This window comes from Heliangelus exortis, chromosome 14, assembly GCF_036169615.1.
Source record: "Heliangelus exortis chromosome 14, bHelExo1.hap1, whole genome shotgun sequence".
Classification (NCBI taxonomy): Eukaryota; Metazoa; Chordata; class Aves; order Apodiformes; family Trochilidae; genus Heliangelus; species Heliangelus exortis.
Window position 1 is genome coordinate 17,828,317 of NC_092435.1, and position 20,291 is coordinate 17,848,607.

The 20,291-nt window shown below is 52.8% G+C and overlaps 1 protein-coding gene across 1 annotated transcript in view; it reads left to right on the top strand.

Moving 5' to 3' along the window:
- ZNF185 (zinc finger protein 185 with LIM domain) overlaps positions 1-20,291 on the top strand; it is a 37,072-nt gene that overhangs the window by 14,178 nt on the left and 2,603 nt on the right. Inside the window, exons 7-31 of the mRNA XM_071757768.1 lie at positions 638-712; positions 1,300-1,380; positions 2,331-2,414; positions 3,405-3,443; positions 4,019-4,102; positions 5,337-5,414; positions 6,031-6,111; positions 6,486-6,554; positions 7,867-7,950; positions 8,640-8,684; positions 9,068-9,154; positions 9,958-10,026; positions 10,473-10,571; positions 11,369-11,464; positions 11,622-11,705; positions 12,741-12,818; positions 13,011-13,112; positions 13,574-13,693; positions 14,444-14,551; positions 14,653-14,751; positions 15,826-15,927; positions 17,147-17,215; positions 18,279-18,350; positions 18,480-18,582; positions 19,944-20,042. Of these exons, the coding sequence (XP_071613869.1) occupies positions 638-712; positions 1,300-1,380; positions 2,331-2,414; positions 3,405-3,443; positions 4,019-4,102; positions 5,337-5,414; positions 6,031-6,111; positions 6,486-6,554; positions 7,867-7,950; positions 8,640-8,684; positions 9,068-9,154; positions 9,958-10,026; positions 10,473-10,571; positions 11,369-11,464; positions 11,622-11,705; positions 12,741-12,818; positions 13,011-13,112; positions 13,574-13,693; positions 14,444-14,551; positions 14,653-14,751; positions 15,826-15,927; positions 17,147-17,215; positions 18,279-18,350; positions 18,480-18,582; positions 19,944-20,042 (2,107 nt within the window). The remainder of the gene's footprint in view (positions 1-637; positions 713-1,299; positions 1,381-2,330; positions 2,415-3,404; positions 3,444-4,018; positions 4,103-5,336; positions 5,415-6,030; positions 6,112-6,485; positions 6,555-7,866; positions 7,951-8,639; positions 8,685-9,067; positions 9,155-9,957; positions 10,027-10,472; positions 10,572-11,368; positions 11,465-11,621; positions 11,706-12,740; positions 12,819-13,010; positions 13,113-13,573; positions 13,694-14,443; positions 14,552-14,652; positions 14,752-15,825; positions 15,928-17,146; positions 17,216-18,278; positions 18,351-18,479; positions 18,583-19,943; positions 20,043-20,291) is intronic.

The window sequence follows — 20,291 nt, forward strand, 5'->3', positions numbered from 1 at the left end:
TCCCTCAGCAGAGCATGGGGGGGCAATTGGCTGGGAAAGCACTCACAGGTTTGGGTGTAATGGGGCAAATAATTCTTGCCTAGGGAGCAGATCCCACAAAGCATCCTTGCAGAGCTGTAAGGCTTCATTTTGGAGCTTTTAAGGGGGTTGGTTGGGTTTTTTTAGACCTGTCTTGTGAAAGGTGCTGGCATTAAGTTGTCGTAGGTGGGATGTGAGCACGGCTCCCATCTCAGCAGATGCTTTGTTGCACCTCACAGGACATTTGTAAACCCTGTTTTCCCCATTTTGATTCACCTGGGGGGGAAAGTTGATGCCCCAAGGTGGCTTCTTCCTTCTCCCTGGCTGATCCTGGGATGGAGCAGCTCCATCCCATGGAAGTGTGTGTCCATACAGGCTCTGAGAGCTCACAGTGGTCCTGGGGAAGCAAAGCAGAGCACAGGGCTGTGAAAAGAAGGCAAACACTGCCTGCCCCTCAGTGCCAGGGCATGCCTGGGATCCAGGGAGTGGACATTTGGGATCACACTGGATTTCCCCCCATCATGAGGAGGAGCAGGAGCTCACCTGGGGAGGAGGGTGGCAGGGGGTGAGGGGACAGGAGGGTCAGACTGCCAGGGGTGATGATCTGTGCCATCTGCAGCACTGCCACAAAGGGACAGAGCCTCAGCAGACCCTCCTCTGGCTACAGGATGACCACTGAGGACTACAAAAAACTGTGAGTGGGCACCCTCAGGGTGAAGTCACTGCCAGGAGCAGCTTCATCAGCTGAACTGTGGCTGGAAACTGCAGCAGTTGTGCTGCTGCCTCCAGGCCTGTGTGAGCCCCAAGGTGTTCCTGGAGCTGGGAGCAGCCTTCCTGTGGGGTCAGGTTTCTCACTGGGTAGGAATTAAGGCAGACACTGGAGGGGGCAGCCTGGGGACTTGGTTTGCAGCACTGCTGGTCCTGCTGAAACCAGGGGAAAGGAGGGGGCTTGTTGCAGAGCAGCACTGCTGACAGACCCCACACAGCTTTTTGTGTCAAAGACTGGGGCCATAACCTGAAATGCAGCTGAGTGTTTGCTATGAACCTCTCTCTCTAGGCTTAGCTCCTCTACTGAGGAAAAAAACCCCCCAGTCCTACAGGGATAGGTGTGCCCCAAATGCAAGTGCCCAAGCCAGGACACTTCCACACTTGGCTGCAACCCTTCCAGAGTCTGAACCCTTCCCCACATGCTCTGCCCTGGGATTTACCTCCAGTTCTGCTTCTGCTGCCTCTGCAGAAGTCCAGAGGAGCCTTACCCTGCCTCTTCCCTTTCTGTCTCAGAGCTCCCTATAATGTCAAGCAGAAGCCAGCAGATACAGAGGAGGAGGATGCCCCTTTTTCTCCAGATGAGCACAAAAAGAGGTATGGCCTCCAGGTAACCACTGCTTCTGGCAGGGGCAGTGACAAGGGGACTTGTTGCAGTTTAACTCATCCTCACTGAGGGGTCAGCTTGATGATGGCTGTAGCTGAGCCATTAGGGCTGATTGCAATAAAATAATAATAATAATAAGCAGCAGATATTTCTCCACAGAAGGCATCTCTGCCCACAGGCGACTGCACTCCCAACAAAATATAATTAAAAGCCTGACATGATTCAACCTGACAGCATCCCCCAATTAATTTGGCAGCAGGGAGTGGATTGGGGAGCCCATCAGCAGTGCAGTGTCTCTGTGGAAAGGCAGAGAGGCAGGAGGAGCCCAGGAGGAGCCCACAGCCCCTGTCTGTGCCTTCCAGTCTGGACCTTTTGGGGTCCTGCAGCTGCATCCAGGTCTCTTGTTCTCCCCCAGGGCTGGAAGGGGCTTTGCTGTGTGGCAGCTCTGAACCTGATGCAGCCAACAGCCTCCCAGCTTCCAGACAGGTTTCTGGAGATACTTTTCCTCAGATACCAGACCTGGGCAAATGAGAACTTGGTAATTTGCCTGCTGGGGAGGAACCAAGGGAAGTGGTTCCAGAGCTCTGCACTCCTCCCTTGGTCCAGCTTCTGGTGGTTCTGGTGTCTGGAGGGACTCGTGCAGCCCAGCCAGCATCTCACCCACAAAACCCCCAGCCCCTTCCCTGCCCTGTGCACAGGTCTCCAGAAGGGGAAATCCCTCTGCCCTCCTGGACAAGGAAGTATTTTGGGGTTTTTAGGGGGTTTTTACATCCACGTGGAGTTCTGTGGTGCCCAGCACGACAGAGGAAGGGGAGCACTCTTCCTCCTCTTAGCTCTGGCTGGCTTTCTGCTCCCCAGAGCGTGGGAGCTCTGTCAGGGCCAGCAAAGCCTTCACTAAGAGCATGAGCAGAAGGTGACCCCATCCCTCCCTTCCTCTCAGGACAGAGGCAGCCAACAGTGTCCTGAGGAGCTCTGCCAGCAGGGAACGGGCGTACGTCCTCTCGGCAGCCAAGAAAAGCAATGGGTGAGTCTGGGGTCAGAGGGGCAGAGCTGGCCTGGCCCAAGGTGATGGGTGCCTTCCCAAGGAGGGAAAAGGACCTAGAGAAGGGCCAAGGTTATCTGCAGAGCTGGGAAAACTCTTGGGAAAGAGTCTTGGGAATTCTTCCCTGCTGAGAGGGGTGAAATTTCAGGAGGATAAAAGCCAGGGCAGTCCCTGAGCCTGCAATCAAGACTTCAGATTTCAGAATCAGGTCTTAATTCTGCTCTGTCCCGTTTTGTTGCCTGCAAGGGGAAAATCAGAGCAGGTACCAGCTGCATCCAGCATGGATCATGTGAGCAGTGTGCCTTCACGTTGTGTTTGCACGAGGTCAGGTGGACAAGACCTTGACCTTGCTTGTGGCTTCCAAATGGTTCTGTGGGGAAAAGGAACCTTACAGCAACGTGTGGAGGTGTAACAGGAATGTGGAGGATGTGTGGGAGCTACTGATCTTCAAGGCTCTGCTGTCCATCTCTTTCCTGGGAGGGAAAATAAAGCAGATTTCCAAGGTCTCTGCTCTCCCAGGAGCCACCCCAGTGACTCCTTGGCAGCTCTGCTTTCCCTGGAAATCCTTTTCCCCTTGACAGGACTCAGGGTGACCCAAAGAGGCAGCAGGAGGCAGCAGGGAAGGGATGTGCCAGGAGGAGAGCAGTGCTTGGGCAGGGGCTGTGGGGGTGCCCGTGCTGGCTGCTGCTTCCTCTGGTGGGAGACAGAGAGAGGCAGGAGGAAAAACAGCCAGGAGGAAGGTGTGCAATTAAAAAGGCCCTTCAGGGGAGCTTCTTCACTTCACACGTCCTAACCAGCTGCTCTTCCTGTTTTTATTTACCTCTGCTCTGTAATTTGCAGAACTTGAGCACCTGACCCTAACACCTTGCATCATCTGGGTCAGGGATGGGTCAGGGATGGGGGAGCTGCCCCTGCCCAAGGTGTGTCTTTACCTCCAACCTTCCAACTGGTGCCTTTATGCTTCCTTTGCAGCAGCCCAACACAAGAATTTCCACCCTTGTTTGCCAAGAGGTAGGTCACCAACCCCCTGGAAGTTTGGCTGTGGGCTGTCCTGGGGCTGATGTCAACTGCTGGGCCAGGAGGTCCCTGGGTGTTTGGGAGCAGAGCAGGGACAGTCCCCTTGCAGGGATGCTCTGGGCTGAGTCACACTGGTTTTTGAGAGCCCACAGTGTTGTAAATACCAAGAACAGAGTCCTGAGGAGGCTTTGGGTGATGGACAACCTGAAACAAGGAGAGACTCATTCATTCTTCTGCCTTCCTTCTCCCAGGGGGAGGGAGGGAGGATCCTCTGCAGACATTTGTCTTCTAAGGCAGTCAGGGTGATAGGGAAATGATGCTCAGAGTGCTCAGAAGCACTCAGCTGATGCTCTTTGTAAAGTGGCTGCTAGAGGAACACCCCACAGATCTGTGCTGCTCACATCAGGCTGGGCTCAGCAGTAGCAGAGCACAGGGAGCATGAGGAGCAGGAAAATCCTGCCCTGAAGGGCAAGAGAAGGAAAACATGGCTTAGGGAAAAAGTGCCTGGCTTAGCACAGTGGGGAACAGGAACCAGGGCCATATTTGTGACTCTTTTTGCCTTCTGAAAGGATTGAGATAGAAGAAGAGGAAGGACAGCAGAGGAGGAGCTCAGCAGTGTCTGGTTCCTGCAGGTCCTCAGCAGATGACAACAGGTATTTACCCCACCCTGCACTGAGCTGCTGACTGGCTTTTCATTCAGGGCAGCCTGATTCCCCATCTTTGCAGACAACCATCTGACCACAGCTGGAGAGGGAGGTTTGCCAAAAAGAGACTCCTCAGAAAATCCTGAGTGCCTATTGCTTGCAAAAATGGGAAAGGATCCAGAATGAAAAATGGGGCTGGCTCAGTGGGTGAAACACATGGGCAGGCTTGGGGCCAGGGGGTCATCAAGCACCCAACCAGCAGCCCTGGGAGGTGTCAGACTGCACTGAACAACTCCCCTGTGAGCTGTGTGGTGTAAACCTGGCTCAGGACCCCTCTCCTGACTCCTGTCCCACCTCAAGGGGCTCACGTGCCCCAGGAATGAGCCTGGCAGCACCTCTGGAAAGACAACTCCCAGGAGGAGTTGGAGCAGGCTGAGATGAGCTCACCTCCCCATCCAGTAGCCATCAGATAATGATGATTTTCTGGTACAAGCAGCCTGGGCTGTGGGACCTGACCCCATCACCTAGACATGAAACACTCCATCCCTCATTATTTCCAGTCCCCTGAGCCAGCTCCCTGCTTTTGTTAGACCTTAGATTTAATTATTCTGCCCTGATAGCAACAGATAGGTGTGACCTGAGAGGTTTCAGAGGTTCATTATCTTTAAATTGATCTTGGCTTTGATGGGAAATGTCAGCCCTGTTTCAAGCCCCCAGACCCTTCCACGAGCTTGTAAGAAGCCCAAGGCTTGGCAGAGCCCCAGAGAGGCCTGGGCATGGGCTGGCTCTGGTGTAAAGGGACATCAGTGACATCCTCCCTGGTTCCACTGGCACTGGGGCTGCCTGAGACCACCAGCATGCAGAAGTGTTTGTCCCCAGGAGGGAGAATCATCTCTGTTTTCAAGCAGATTCATTTAATCTGGGACTCAGCTCCCTGTCCCTGCTCAGAGGGGTGGTTTGGTGCCAGGCAGCAGCACGAGGAGCTTCAGGGAGTCCAAGAGATGAGGCCTTTCAGCCCCACAAGCTTTTATTTTTCAGGATGAAAAATAAAATAATTGATTGAAAAATAAAACAGTCATTGACCTCATCAATTTTGGTAGCAGCTTGGTGCCATTGTGGGGCAGGTTTGAGGAGTTTCCCTCCTTTCCTCACACATTACACACGTGCACAGAGTGAAATCCATTCTTCAGTCTGCTGCCTTTAGTGCTTTGCCACTCTTTTGGTTTTGTTTTTTTTTTATCAGGACTAATGGGCTCAGCAAAAATACCTCTGGGTTGTCCTGGAATGAGGCAAAGACAGGAGCAGCAGCAGCTCCCTCCAGGTAAGTGTTAGAACACAGCCAGGAGGGCTTGGAGAGCTCTTGCAGAGATTTCTGTGGGCACCCTCAGGGAATGGAAATGAAGCAAATTTGTCACCCTTGTACCTAGGAGACTTTTTTTTTTTTTTTTTTAGATGCAGGCAGCTGTTTTTATAAAAAAGTTTTAGGTCTGAAATCCATGATCTGGATCCTGCAAGGAGGTGACAGCATCCTGGTAGAAGTGCAAGGGAAAAACCCAAACATGCTCAACTCTTTCTCACCAGATATGTTTAGGGGAATCATTTTCTGCTGCTTTCAACTTTTGGCTTTTTGAATTCATGACTGTAATAACAAAATAAAAAGTTGAAATGGTTTTCCCCAGCACTGCAGACACTGGGTGGGTGACTGACCTTGTTCTGTTGGGTTTATTCTTGGCAACAGCAATGCTTTAATTTACAGATTTGCTTCTGATAAGATGACTTTGTTGGAAAATATATTGAAACCCCTGGTGTTTGTTTTCCATTTTACTTCTTCCCAGCAAACAACACTTCAGTGCAGGAGTATCTTGGGCAGCTGCAGGGAGGGGGGAGCTGCCTTGCTCAGGACTGACACAAATTTTCTTCTTTGCCTTCTCTTGCAGCTCTGAAAGAGGCAGCGAGAGCCCAAGAGCCACATCCTTGAGTGACACTCCAGAGAGAATCTCCACTGCTGCTGAATTCAGGTGACTCTGCTGGCCCTGGCTCATCCTAAAGGTCCCAGATGCCACCAGGCTGGGCTCTGGGGGTGTTTCCCCAGGACTGTTCTGGGCACAGCAGAGCCACAGAACAACAAATACTCCAGTAAGGGAACCTCAGAGAGCAGCACTTTGCCAAAGCAGCAACAATCTGGGAGGAAACATCCCCAGATGGAAGCTCTGTGCCCTCCCACATTGCCCAGTTCTTTCAGATGAGAAATGAGCCCTAAAGCCTCAGGGCTCTGTCCCCTCAATGCCTCCCCTCTCACACCACTGCACCCAACAAGTGCTCTGCAGCTCCTCTGCCTCCTTCTTGCCCCCCCAGCTCCATTCCTCATTCCTAATTGCTGTTTTCCTTGCAGGAATGGTGACACCAGGCAGGCCCCTCGAGGGAAATCCTCCTCTGAGATGGTGACACAGCATGGGGAGGGGTAAACATGGAGAAGGGCTGAGGCTGGTGCTGCTGAAGCAGCAGGTGTAACCCTGCTTGGTGCTCAGGAACAGCAGATTCCTGAGGGATAACCTTGCTTGGAGCTCAGGAACAGCAGATTCCTGAGGTGTAACCCTGCTTGGAGCTCAGGGATAGCAGATTCCTGAGGGATAACCCTGCTTGGAGCTCAGGGATAGCAGATTCCTGAGCTGGGGGTCTCAGGCAGAGGGGATCCCTCCAGTCCTGGGCTGCTCTCCAGGAGCATCAGTTGCAGGTCACCACTTCTCACCTCCCTCCAGGGTTCTCCTCTTTTTGGCTCAGTCCTTAAAGGGTCACCTCATGCATTTATTTTATTTTTATGGCTCCAATTGCCTTCCCACTGCCCTTTCCCTGGGGAGCTTCTGCCACCTCCAAGTGATGTGTGGGCCCCCAGTTTCTGGTGGCTCCTGCTCACGTTGGTTCTGGTCCTCTGCACCCTGTAGGAAGTCTGAAGGGGTGCCTGGACAATGGGAAAGGAGAAAAAACTCTTGTGTGGAGTGAAACCTCAGGAAGAAGGAGCAGTCTGGGAACCTGGAGGCACGGGTGTGGGTGCTGGACACACCAGGGACAGAGCTGGGACACTGTGTGGTGTCACACATTCACCAAAGGGGTTTCTGCAGCTTGTGTGCAACTCACTCTCCACCTCCACCACTGAAGATAAAGCTCAAAATGCTCCCAAACTGCTGTCCCAGGCTGCAGGGAAGAGCAGAGGCTGGGCTGTTGTCGTGGTGGTTCAGCTGGGGCCATAAATATCTCCTTGTGTGTCCCAGCAGGGCCAGGCTGGGCACAAGACACTCATTGTGCTCCCTGGGGGCAGGGGGGTCACAGGGCTGCTCCTAATTGGGAGCCAGAGAAATTAAAGGATGCCTCATTACTTAAGGCACCTAAAACTGGAGGGAGAATAATTGGGGGGAAAGGAAGGAGCCAGACACACAGCTTGGCAGCTCTGGGGGGGGTGAGGGCTGTGGGCTCCAGCTGCTGGACCTGTGGGAAGACCTTTTGGGGCCAGGAGCAGAGAGAGCACAACTGTTGTAGGGTCCCTGAGCACAAAAGGGGTCAGCAGCACCCCCTGGGTGGAACAACCCATTTCTCTGAGTCCCCATTCCTGTACTCAGCCCCCTCATGCTCAGCTTGGCCCTTCCTGCCCAGCTCTCTGGAGTGAGCCCCATGCTCTGCTCCTCCTGCACATCCATCCCCAGCCTCCATGCTGCACTGTAACTGCTCTCAAGCCACATCTCACTGGAATTTTCCTTTTTTTTTTTTTTTTTTCCTAGTGACAAGCCTCCTAAGGAAAAGGCTGAGCCACTCCCATGGGATGACCTGGCCCCCAGAGCACCCCTGGTTTCCAGCAATGGGAGGTAGGAGTTAGTGTGAAATTCCTTCAGAGGCTCCAGCCAATAAATCATAAACCTGGAAATAACCTGGGAACCACAAACTGCTCCTCTGGAGCTGTCTGCACACTCTGGATGGGTATTCACTGGTGGGAAAACACAGTCTGTGCTGGGCAGAACTGCAGCAGCTTCTGTAAAAAAGGAAACATGGCCATCTTCAATAAAAGAGTTTTTTTTTTTTTTTCCCCAGGTTTTTTATCTAGTTTCAGTGATACTAAAAAATAAGCACTTTCCTGAGTAATTTCTGCCTTTTCTGTGTTTTTTCCCAAATGCAAACCAATTCTGGAATGCAGCTCTGGTTTGGTTTGGTTTGGTTTTTGTCAGAGTATAAATGTCAGGGCTGCTCCTTCCCCTCTGGGTGTGCAGGTGCCTGTGATGCTGCAGGACATCCCTCTGGTATTTTGGAGGAGTCCTGGCTTGAATCCCTCCATCCCATGGGTGGTGCTGAGCACTTACTGGATGCTCCCTGGTGTTTCATTTCCTGCACACAGAGCTGCCCTGAACCTTCTTGGCATTTCCCTTGCAGAAATCCCCTGAGGAACATCTCTGGGAAGCTTTAGGGGTCTCTTCCCCTCTTTTTTTTTGCATAAGAAAATAATGGTAGAACATCACCCAAAGCAAAGCTGCTTTCTAAAGCTGCTTTCTCTCTTTTCCAGTTACTCTGAGCACACAGAAGTCAACAATGGGGTTTACCCACCAAAGTAAGTGTAAACTTGTTGGCTGTAAAATTCACTTTTTCTTCTTGATTTTGGGGTGAGGGGGCTCCTTTCCTGACTCAGTACTGCCCAGGGAAGGTGTTCTGGGAGCAGCACTTGCAGAGAGGGCCTCGACCTGATCCACCGGCCCCACATGGGCTGAGCTCTGCCAGGCAGCAGCAGGACCTGGTTGGATTTATGTCTCTGCCCTTCAGGTCTGCTGCAGGAAATGTGCTGAGCTGAGCAGGAAAGAGGGAAAGCTGTTGTGTTTGAGGCAGGAAAATGCCAGGTTTTGGTGGTTGTGCTTCTTGCTCTCCTCTCCAACTTGTTAAGCTTCCCTCTGTGACCCCCAAACCTCTCTCTCTTACCAAGCCCAACTCTGGTTGCAGGGACAGCCCAGCAGAGGCTTCAGACCAGCTGCACCTTCCCTGTGGGACCTCTCAGGGCCTGGAGGATGCAAAGGCTGCACCTGCAAGGTCAGAGCCAGAGGGCAGGATCAGCAACTGCTCCAGAGAGGAGCTGGCAGCAAATCCCAAGTGGGAAACAAAACCAGGGGAGCAGTGGGAAGGGCTTTGCTGTCACACACCAACTTCTTTCCACAGAAGCAGCCTGGAAGCAGATGCAGCAGCTTCATTATTGCTTTTAGCATTGATCTCAAAGCATCCCTTTTCTGTGTGCTTTTTAGGACAGCTCTGTTCCCCTGAGCCTGTCAGGGGCAGAGTCAGGAAGGCATTGCTGCTGCTGAGAGCAGACACACTGATCTTCCCAAAGCTGCTTCCTTCACTTACTTTAGTCCATTATTTTGACTTCAGTCCATTATTTTGGGGCTTGACTCCATGTATTGCCTTACCCAGAGGGCCTGAGGTGGGCAGATGAGATCTTCAGACCTCCTGGCTGAGGTGAGGAGGATCTCAAAGGCTCCCAGCAGGATGGTGTCAAGCCCAAGACCTAGAGGTGCTGCTAGAGGTGTAGGAATGCCTTCCCCAAAGTCCCTGTGCTTTGTCCCACGTGTGTGATGCTCTGACAGGACAGGAAAGTCCTGGATCCAGGGTGTGAGTGCACTGAGGCCAAGTAACTGCATTAGTTCCACTAGGAGCATCTATTCTTCTGGATTAAGAGAGAGGGAAAATGTTATTTTCTGAAGGGAAATCAATTCTTGGAGAAAATGACTTTGTGTTTTCTGGACTCATACAAAGTGCAGTGTTTGTTATTTCATACAAGCCCCCCCTGAAGCCTCTGGCAGGTTCTCAAGCTTTAGATTCCTTCCTTCTTTTGACAGGTCCAGCTTGCTTCCTCCTCCTGAGAGAGCCCCTGTGCACCTAGAGGAAAGAGAATATTCCTTTAAAAGGTAGGAGTGGGGTAAATTTAGTGGCCTGAGGATTAAGGGAAATCTGAATGGGCAGGCACAGGAAGGAGGCTGCTTTTCACCTCTTTTGTCCCAAGATTGAGGGCAACTGTGCTGAGGTTTTCAGCACAGCTTGGAAAAAAAAACCCCAAGAGGTTTGAGCTGTATCTTGCCTCCATTTTCAATGATAACAGCCAAGCCCCCCAGCTTGTTTTCTGCCCTTGGTGCTTCTGTGCTTGGTGGGGTTCAGTGCTGATCCAGTGGAATGCTGGAGTGGCAGCAAAGGAGTTGAAATTCACTGAAATGCAGCTGTAGCCTAAACATGATCCCTGGGGGAAAATCCTGGTGTGGGGCAGGGAATGGAAGGGACTGACCCAGACCTGGTGAGCAGGTGCAAGGATTGCTGTGCCAGCTGATGAAGAGGTAATGGGCTTTTCTTTGCTGCTCAGATCTGTCCTGGGCTACGAGGAGAGAAGCAGCAGCCAGGGGAGCAGATCCAGCAAGGCTGAGGCCCCAGCACCCAGCAAACCTTACTGGGGTGAAGCCATGTAAGGACCTGGGGGGCTGCCCCCCCATTTGCTGATCTCTTCTGCTTGCTGAAACACCCATTGCTGAGGACAGCCACACCCTGAGGGCCACTTATCTCAGCAGCTCTCTCCTGCAGCCAGGCAGCAGTCCCCAGCATCTCCCCAGCCCCTGGCCTTGCTGCCTCTGGCACAGCTCAGCTCTGTCTCCCTTTAGAGGGGGATAGGAGTGCTCATCACCCCCTCCTTCTCCCTTGGCAGGAGGCAGGGAGCCAGGCAGGAGCTGGGGCTGTAGGACAATTGGGGGGCCCTCTCCTGGGGGCCCATTTGCATGGGCTGGTACAGTTTTGGAGTCCTTTGGATTTTGAAATCCTAGTGCAGAGGTGGCGAAGGGCTCTAAAAGGGCTCTAAAAACTCCCAAGCAAAACAGCCAAACAACTCTTGTCATCATCCTCATCCTCATCCCCCTCACTTCTGCAGCACTGTGTGCCCAGCAGCCTTGCTGGAGGCAGCCCCAGTGCTCCCCCAGCAGGGTCCCAGTCCCAGCAGCCAAGCAAACAGAACCCCAGAGGGGCTGGTTGTGTGCTAAAGGTCTGTGTGCTGACAGCCTCACAGACATTGGGATGCTGCAGTGGTGAAGGTGCTGTAGGACTGGGGTTGGACTCAGTGCTCTTGAAGGTCCTTTTCAAGCAGGATGAGTCTGTGGTCAGGGGGAGGAAAGGTTTTGCTCTGCTGCAGCTGTTCAGACTCCCTCTGTTGTCACTCAAGTCTCAGGTGTTGGTGCCTGGCAGTCCTGAGCCAGATTTCTCCTCCTTTTCCAGGTCTTCCCAAGATTTCAAAGAGGGGAACACCCCCAGGGACAGGAGGCAGGAGCAGACATGGCCCTCAGAGGAGTGTAAACCCGAGCTGACCCCAGGGTAAGTGCTTAGCAGGACTCACCCTGGTACCAGGGTGCCTTGGAATAGCTCTGGGCCAATTCCTGCTCCCTGCCTGATGGTTTCCTGTCTAGGGGAAGGATGTCTGCTCCCCCCAGCATGATTTTGCCCCGTGCCTTAAACACAGTTTTTATTTTAGGTTTTTGGACTCAAGCAGCCATAGTGAGAAGGGACAAGAACCTCCTGCCCAGGATGCCCACCCAGAGCCTCCCAACATGCCTGGGTAAGGCAGCAGAGCATTCCTGCCCCTTCCTGTGGGATGAGGGTCACTTCCCCAGCTGTCTTCCCCCACATTCCTGTGTTTCTGGTGGTACCAAATGATGCTGACAAAGGGAATATCAGGACTGGGATTCCCAGGCTCTTCCCCAGCCACTGCCAGGTCTCTGGCTGTGCTCTGCTCACCCTGGCCTAGGATCATTTTCCTTCCCACTCACCTGTGACTCCAGAGGGTTTGTGGTGCCTGTTCTGGTGCCTTCATCCTGCCTCAGGAAAAACAGGGCTCCACGTCCCAATGCAGGGACCCTGGGGACTCATTTCTTTGCTTTTGGCAGTATTTTCCCCCTACATTTGAAGAGCTGAGGCTTGTGGTTAAATTTGCCTTCCTCATGCATGTGTGAGAGTGGGGAACCCATCCTCACCCCAGCTGGTAAAGGGATTGCTCTGCTCCCCCAGGGCTGTGCTGGGCTTCAGGGGCAGCCCCACTGGGAGCATGGACATCAACAAGGGGCTCCCCCCTGGTGTGTAGAGGGAAGGAGTCACTTCAAGAAGGCAAGAAAAATCATGGGTTTGCTTTTCCTGGTGGAAGAGGATGGGGAGTTTACTGCAGGGGGTTCTGGAGAAGGGGCTGAGGATGCTGTGTTGGGACCTGGGGTCACCAAGCTTTCCTCACACGTGTGGAGATGCCTGGTGGGACAGCAGAGTGTGTGGTTAGTGAGGACTGGGCAGGGGTACTGGATAACCCATAATGGTCCTAACTAAATGACCAGAGTTAAAATGTCCAGTTTGGAAGGAGTAAACAGATAACTAGTGCTCATCAGGAGCTTTACTCTTATTTTTAATTTCTTTCAGCCTTATTTTTAAAAATATTTGCATTTTCCCACTCCTTTTTTCCACTTCTCTCTGGGTTATCTGCCATTCCCATGCAGGGATATTGTGCTTTTCATGTGGCAGGGGATTCACAGGGGTTGTATCCCCCTCCTCCTGCACGTTGCTGGGCAGTGGCACTTCTGCAGACTACAGCACTCTTCTGTCCTGGCAGGTCCAGCTCTCTGCCCAGAGAAAGCAGCATCACTGCTCCAGAGACCCCTGGGAAGGAAGCTGACCCCTGCCAGGAAAGGTGAGGAGCCAGGGATGCACCAGGGATGCTGCCCTGCTGCTCACACACCTCCTGTCTTCCCTCCCAGAGGCAGAGCAAATGCTCATTTCTGGGCTGCTGAAGTCAGGAACCAAAATAATTGTGAGCTTACTGCACGAGCAGGTTTAGACACGTGGGCTAAAGGTGTTAACAGGCCTGTTCCTCCCCGACCAGGATCACTCCAGCTTGTGAAGAACAACCTTGTCCCCCCACCCAGAGTCACCCTGAGAGCCTGGGAGACTGGAGGCACAGTGAGCCCACCCCCCTGGCACCCAGGTACAGGGGCACCATCCCTCTGTATATCCCTATCCCTGATATCCCTATCCCATTTCCCATCGATGGCTCCAAAATCCTCACCCTTTGCTGCTCCTGCTTCTTGAGACTTCCTGCCTCAAGTCCTGGAGCAGTGCACAAGTTCCTGGTGGTATCAAATGGTGCTGACACAAGGAATATCAGGTTTGGGATTCCAGCCACGTGTGGCTGCTGGAACTCCACTTCAGTGAACAGATTAACCTGGATGAGTGCTGAATCCTGCAGCATTTCCCTGTGCTGGGAATTCAGCCTGTGTGTAGGTGAGGGAAGGATTCAGACACCTCTGCTGCTCCCCCTGACCTGGGGCACCCATTCCCAGCAGGAAGAGACATGATGCAGCCTCAGCAAATTCCCAGCCCTGGTGTGAGCTGCTCATAGCAGGTAAAGTCTCTGGCTTTAAGGCTGAAGTGGCTCTGATTGCCCAGCAGGTCCAACTTCAGCTCAAAAGAGAGTGTCTACGAGACCCAGCCCTTCCCCAGCAGCTTGCAGGCACCCAGCCACAGGATCCCAGCCTATGTGGACAGCCAGATGCTCAGCAGCAGGAGGTAAGGGGCTGGGCATGGGATGTGGAGGCAGGGAAAGCTGCTGGGACAGAAATATTTGATGGCTCCATCCCCCCTGGGGCTGTGGGATGCTGACATTTCTCTCTGCAGTGCAGGGAACTCACATTTGGTTCCTGCCCTAGGGCTGCTATCATGTCTTGCCCAGAGCAGGGGTTTTATCAGCTCAGGCTGTCCCTCTCTCTCTCCTCAGGGCAGCACAGCTTTCCAGTGCTTCCCTTCCCAGCTCTGTTTAAGTTATGCATTTGCCTGGAGCTTTAATCAGAAGTGCTGAGGTACAATATAAACATCATCTGTGCCCCAGGGCACGAGCAAGGGAAGAATGACCATGAGCTGTAAGCTCCTTTTCCCCACTGAAAGGGCTGAAGCTCTGCTCACAAGTCAAAGCCTTTGCCAGGATGAGTTTTGTGGGGGAAAAGGGCAAATGGACAGGCCTGGCAGGCAGCACTTGACACCTGCAGATGGGGCAGGGGGGGGTTTGGTGAGCACTGGGGAAGGAAATAATAGTAAAGATCTGTCCAGCTAGGAACTGCCTCAGCTTTATGCTCAAGTCTTGGATTTTGAGCCCAGGAGCTTTGGTCTCCTGCTGCAGGACCCAGCCTGGGTGAGATGGGCAGAGCCAAGGGAGAATCAGCCCGAGAGCCACTGCTGAGATGATCAAATATTCCTAAGGCAATGTGGGGACTTGAGTGGCTCCTGGTACCAAGTAATCAGGGCTTTGTGCTTCCTTGGCAGAGCTACCCCAGATTATGAAGGGAGAGTTTATGATGGCAGAAGCAGCCCTAGGAGCAGCAGATATGACAGCACTAGTGCCTGGGCACACTGTGAATTTAACTCCCCACGGTAAGAAGGCAAAGCAGACACTCAGAGAAGATCCTCACCACTTGGGAGAATCCCTCCTGGGCTCAGGTTCAGTGGTGAGACTGTATCCCTTCCCTCCTTAGCCATGACTCCCTCCTCCCCAGGGACACCACCATGTCCATGTCCCCAAGGAGCCACAGGGTGCCATTCTACATGGACAGCTTAAACTATAACAGCACCAGGTAAAGGGGTGGCTCTGGTGGTGGTGAGGAATAAAACTCCATCAAAATGCTGTGGAAAAGGAGCCAGGGAGCAGAGCCAAGAGCTGAGAGAGAGATGAATGGTTTCCTGGGAGTGGATGTGTGACCTGGAGGCACAGAGCTACTCCTAAAACCCTCCTGCCCAGCACAGGGCTGGGACACATCCAGCTCTGGAGGTTTCTCACCATGGGGGCTGCCAGAACAGAGTGACAGGAGGAGGCTGCTCCTGGCTCTGCCCAATCTCAACCAGAAATTTGCCTTTGCAGAGGCTACAGGAAAAAAACCAAAAACCAAAGAGATGTTGAGAGAAAGTCACTGTCTGCAGAGTGTCAGTGACTGGACTGGTGCTAGAACAAGGCTGCTGGAAGGGGCTGGGGGGGTTCCAGTGTGAAATGCCATTTCCCTGGGCTTTCTCCTGGTGGTGTCAGCCCATCCACACACAGTGTGGCACAGTATGGAGGAGCCAGCCCAGGTCTGGGTGTTGGATCTGTCCAGGGAAGAATGCTGTGGGTGTGAACAGGAGGCACAAGATCCTTGGATGGCCTGGGAGTGGTTCCAGGCATCAGCTCCATCCCTGCAAGATCTCACTGCTGAGGGGATAGACAGAGCTTTTTTTCAGAAAACATTTTAAGTAGCTGTGACTCTTGCCCACTTCTCCCTTCTGCAGCTGTTGAAATGATTGAGTCTGTTGGACCCTGGCCACTGTGTCCCCATCTCCTCCTCTCCTGCAGGCTGCTGTGTCCCCTTTCTCTCTGTAGCTGCTCCCATTCCAGTTACATGATTCACTCAATGCCTGCACTCACTTGAAGATCTTATTTATCTTTTCTCCCATGGCCCTATAAATGACATTTTCCCAAATCACTTCTCCAGGGCAGTCCTGCTGTAAAAAGAGAAAAGAGCCCTTGTGGTCTGTGCTAAAGATGAACTGATCTGTATGGGTGAGGGTGTTAATACTGCACCCTCCTAACAGCAGTGGGGGGTTTTGCCTTGGTGCCAGCTCGCCTCACCTCATGGCTCATGTTTCCACTGCCCAGCACCTTTTCTTTCTCCCACCAGGCTTCTCTCCAGCTCGAGTGAGAGGCTCTGCAGCCCCATGGCCACCTTACCACACAGCAGCTCAGCCACCTCTGGGTACCAGCCCGAGCCCAGCACTGCCGGGTAAAGAGCCACGGGTGCTCACCCCCTCCCACTGACCCCCAGGTTTCCCACTCACCCACCCAGCCCTTGCTGCCTTTAAGAGCACAGACACTGCCACAGTGGCCAGAGCCACCCAGCAGGGAGACCTGAGCTGGGTATTTCTCCAGGTGCCCTTTATTTATTTTTTTTTTTTTTTCTTGGGGGGACACACCTGGATGTTCTCTTTAGTGAGGCTAAATTATGAATCCTCCACAAGATGTAGCTGGAGGGACACACGAGAGCAGGATCCCAGGTGTGGGGCTCCTGGAAGACTCTGCTTGTCAATCATGAGCAAGGGAGCACTCTCCATACTGCACTGTGTCAGCTTTTGGTGGGGCTGGCTCATCACCTCGGGGCTGAAAACTGCTTTTAGCTGATGAAACAGTTTTAACAGTTTAGAGAGGGCTTGAAGTGGTGAGAAGTCAGCAAAAAGGCTTTGAGGGACAATATTTGGGTCCTCCTGGCTGTGCTTACCACAGCACCTGGCTAAGCAGGAGACTCATCTGAAACCCTTGAGTGTTGATGCTCAGGTAAAACCAAACCTGTGCCATGGATTAGTCTGCTCCCAGGAGAAGAGAGGGTTAATCCCAGCACCGTGGAGAAAGAGCCTGATTAGTGCATTTCATGGCTAATGAGTGGGCACGGGGTGTCCCCTGGCAGACAGACAGACAGACAGACAGAGAGCTGGGGCTGTGTCACTGAGAAACCCCAATCGGAAAGAGGGAGGGATGTGCAAGAAAGGTCAGCTCTGCAGGCACAAAGCATCCCCCAAACCCAATGATTTCTCCTGGATGCAAGGGCTGGGGCTGTCCCAGGGGCAGAGCAGGGCTGTGCCAGGGGGTTTCAGTGTCCCCGGGCAGCACCTCAGCTCCCTGCATGCTGAGTGTGAGCATAACCCAGACACCGTGTGAAACCCAGAGTTTTACCCTCCCAAAGCAGGGGGTACCTGGCTGACAGGCTGACATTATCCACCCCATTCTTTTGAGTGAACTCGGTTTGTTTTGGTGGGGTAATTAGAGGCTCTGCCAGGTGTTACTTACCAGCAGTGCTCAGTCTTTACCCAGGAGCAGTGCCTGCTCTGTGCCTTTTCACACGCGTGTGAGGTGTCCCAGTGCACACGTGGGGTCCCTGGTGCTGCCTCTCCTTAGCTCCAGCCTTTTCTAATGCAAATTCCTCTGGTTCTGTTCCCCTCCCTTCCCAGAAAAGGGGTCCTCTTCGTGAAGGAGTACGTGAACACCAGCGGGCTGGCAGCCTCCCCACGCTACGCCAGGTACGAGGAGTCTCCAGAGCTGGTCCTGTGTCTCCCCACGGGTGTCCCCATCACCAGTGGGTGGCTTTGCCAGCCAGCACACACCCAGCAAGCTCCTGAGCTGCAACAAGCAGCACTGCATCAGCATCCCCTCTGGGTGTGAGCCCTGGAGGGATTGTGCCACTGGGTGGGCAGAGCATCTGCTGCTGTGGGGACACAGAGGAGGAGTCCCTGTGGTGGCTGGAGGACACCCATCCCACAGCTCCCCCTCTGAGTGGGGTGGGTGACTGGGTGCTAACAAACACTACCCTGCAGGTTTTGGGGCTCTCTCAGGGTTCACTGTGTGTTTGCACATGTGAAGGAACGATTGGAGCTGGTGGGGGAAGCATGGAGGTGGAGGGCTCATGCTCAGGGCACTTATTTGTGAGTTGGAAAAAGCTAAGATGGCATTTTCAGGCTTAGAACTTCAGCTTTTTGTATTCTGTGCAGGGGGAGCTAAGTAAAGCTGCTCCAGATTGGCACCAGTGCCACTGAGACCAGAACCTGACCCCTCTGTGCTTCCACTGAGCCACTGGTGAACACCCAGTTTGATGCCTCCCTGCTGGAGTCCCTTTTGGTGCTGTGCTGGCATTGCTGTGGCAGCTGGTTACAGACTCCATAAATCTCCAGCATGGGTCAGCAAAGCAGGTGTCAGCAACCAAGGATAAATGTAGAGCTGCAGTGTCTGAAAAAAACCCAGGCAAGCAGGAGGCAGAGGGGGAGCACTCAGCTGGGTGAGATGCAGGATGTGTTCCCTGCCTTTTCCTGCAGAATAGTTCAGGATTTGGGAGTTTAGTAGCAAATAGCTGCTAATTATGGGGGCAGCAGGACCCCAGAGAAGTAAGCTGGTCCTCAGAGATGTGGTGTGGGGCAGGGAGCAGGACACGGCCACCCCTGCAGAGCTGCTTCTCAGGGCTGGGTAAGGAGAACCAACCTTCTCCCCAAGGCACTGCAGTTAAGACTTTAGGTTAATGATTTATGATTCCAGTTGAGATGCTTTTCCCCCAGATCAGTGTCAAGTGCTGGTTTTTCCTTCTGTCTCCAGTGGCAGCCTTGTGGATCTGAACAATTTGGAGAGAGGCACCTACAGCTACCTGGCCAGCACTCCCCTGCAGAGGTGGGACAGCACGGGGGCTGCAAACTGTTTTAGCAAACTGTTAAACAGATATCACTTCAAGGGTTTGCCTTTTATTTTTATTTAGAATATTAGGATGTCTGTGGTGAAATAACAGCCTCTCCTTCACAGGTCCATTGAGCCTCTGTGCAGTTACTGCAGCCGTGAGATCCGAGACTGCCCCAAGATCATCATAGAGCATCTCAACATCTACTGCCACGAGTACTGCTTCAGGGTAAACAATTGCCAGGGTTTAACACTGGCCCAGCAATTAAACTGAGAGACAGCTGCTCTCTATTAATCTCTCTCTCCTCCCTGATAAAGAAAGGAGAGAGAATAAGGGAGAGAGACTGATGGGTTGGAAACCGAACTACACAGCTTTAATGAAACAGTGATGATAAATAGGAAAAATTACTGAATATATACAAATATACAGGGAAATTGATACCACGTTCATCCCCCCTATTTCCCCAATAACCCTCACGTCACCCCCGAGGCTGCAGGGCAGCCCTGGGAAGGTCCAGGCTGGAATCCTGGGGTCAGCAGGAGTTGGGAGCTGGAGGCAGAACACAGAGATTCAGGCTGGGATGGATCAGGAGCACAGGCAGAGGAATGCATGGAATCCTCCTGGGATGCTGAAGCAAACAGGGACAGGTGAAGACAGGGAAGCAGGAAAGGCAGGAAGGGCAGGAAGCAGGAAACCCTTGTGATCCCTCAAATTTATCCTGAGTATGAGGTGTATGGGATGGAATCCTCTGTTTGGTCAGTTCTGGCATCTCTCTTGTCCCTTCCTCCCCCAAGGAGGCTGCAGGTGGGACCTCTTTATTCCTCCTGGAGGGTAAAATGTTCCTCAGAGCTGAGGAGTGGCCTTGGCTCTGCACACCAGGCTCTGGATGTAACTATAAACATCAGTGGGATCAGTCCTAGAAGCAGCCACTGTCTGAGAAACTTGCTGTTCATTTCAGCAACTGCAGCTCCTTACAAGAGACTGAGCTGAAAGCAAAAGTACCAGACAGAAAATCCTCTTTATCCTGGCCCAAACCAGGACAACAACTCACCCTTACCTGCTGCTGAACACCCTGAGCTGCCTGCCTTCCAGCTGCTGCTGGGAAATGGAGTGCTGGGAGCAGAAATCTTGGTGCAAATTCTGCCCCTGGGTTTTCAGCATGTTCTATATAGTGTGTGCCAAACACTTGCATCCATGTGGGGGGCAAAAAAGAGTCCCCAAAGTGTTAGTTGTGTCCCCAAGGGTTTTTCAGCTCCTCAAATATTAGAACAAGGAGAATTCTTTATTGTCATGGAGTGGAATAGCAGCCCTCTTTCCTTGCTGCTTTGGGGCCTGTGTGCCCCAGTGCAGGTCTCAATGCCATCTCCCAAACCCTGCAAATTTTACAAGAAAGGTGTGGAAGTACTAAGTGTGGAAGGAGGAAACCTGAAGTGGCATTTGTTGTAGAAAAGTTTAGCTTCAGAGGTCACTGCTTTGACCTCCTCACCCCTTTACAGAATGATACAGACTGTTTCCCTCTCCCTCCCTGCTCTCCTTACTGCCTGGCACTTTGGTCACTGTCCCACCATGGTGTTTTTTCCCTTTGGCAGTGTGGGATTTGCCACAAAGCAATGGGAGATCTTCTGGATAAAATATTCATCCACCGAGACATCGTCCACTGTGACAAGTGCTACGAGAAGCTCTTCTAGGTGAGTGCCCCTCCACAGCATCAGCACCACTGCTGGCATCAGAGCTCCCAGAGTTCACTGAATGAAGAACATTTAACCCTCACCTTTACCCAGTGACCCACAGAAGGATGTCCCTGTGGTGCTTTACTGGGAGGCAGTGACCCCAGTTGCAGAATGAGCTGGAAACACCAGAGCTGCTCCCAGGGGTCTTGGTTAGGGCTGGGATCTCTGGGCATAATGTGATAAACAGGGCTGTGTGGGCTTCACAGG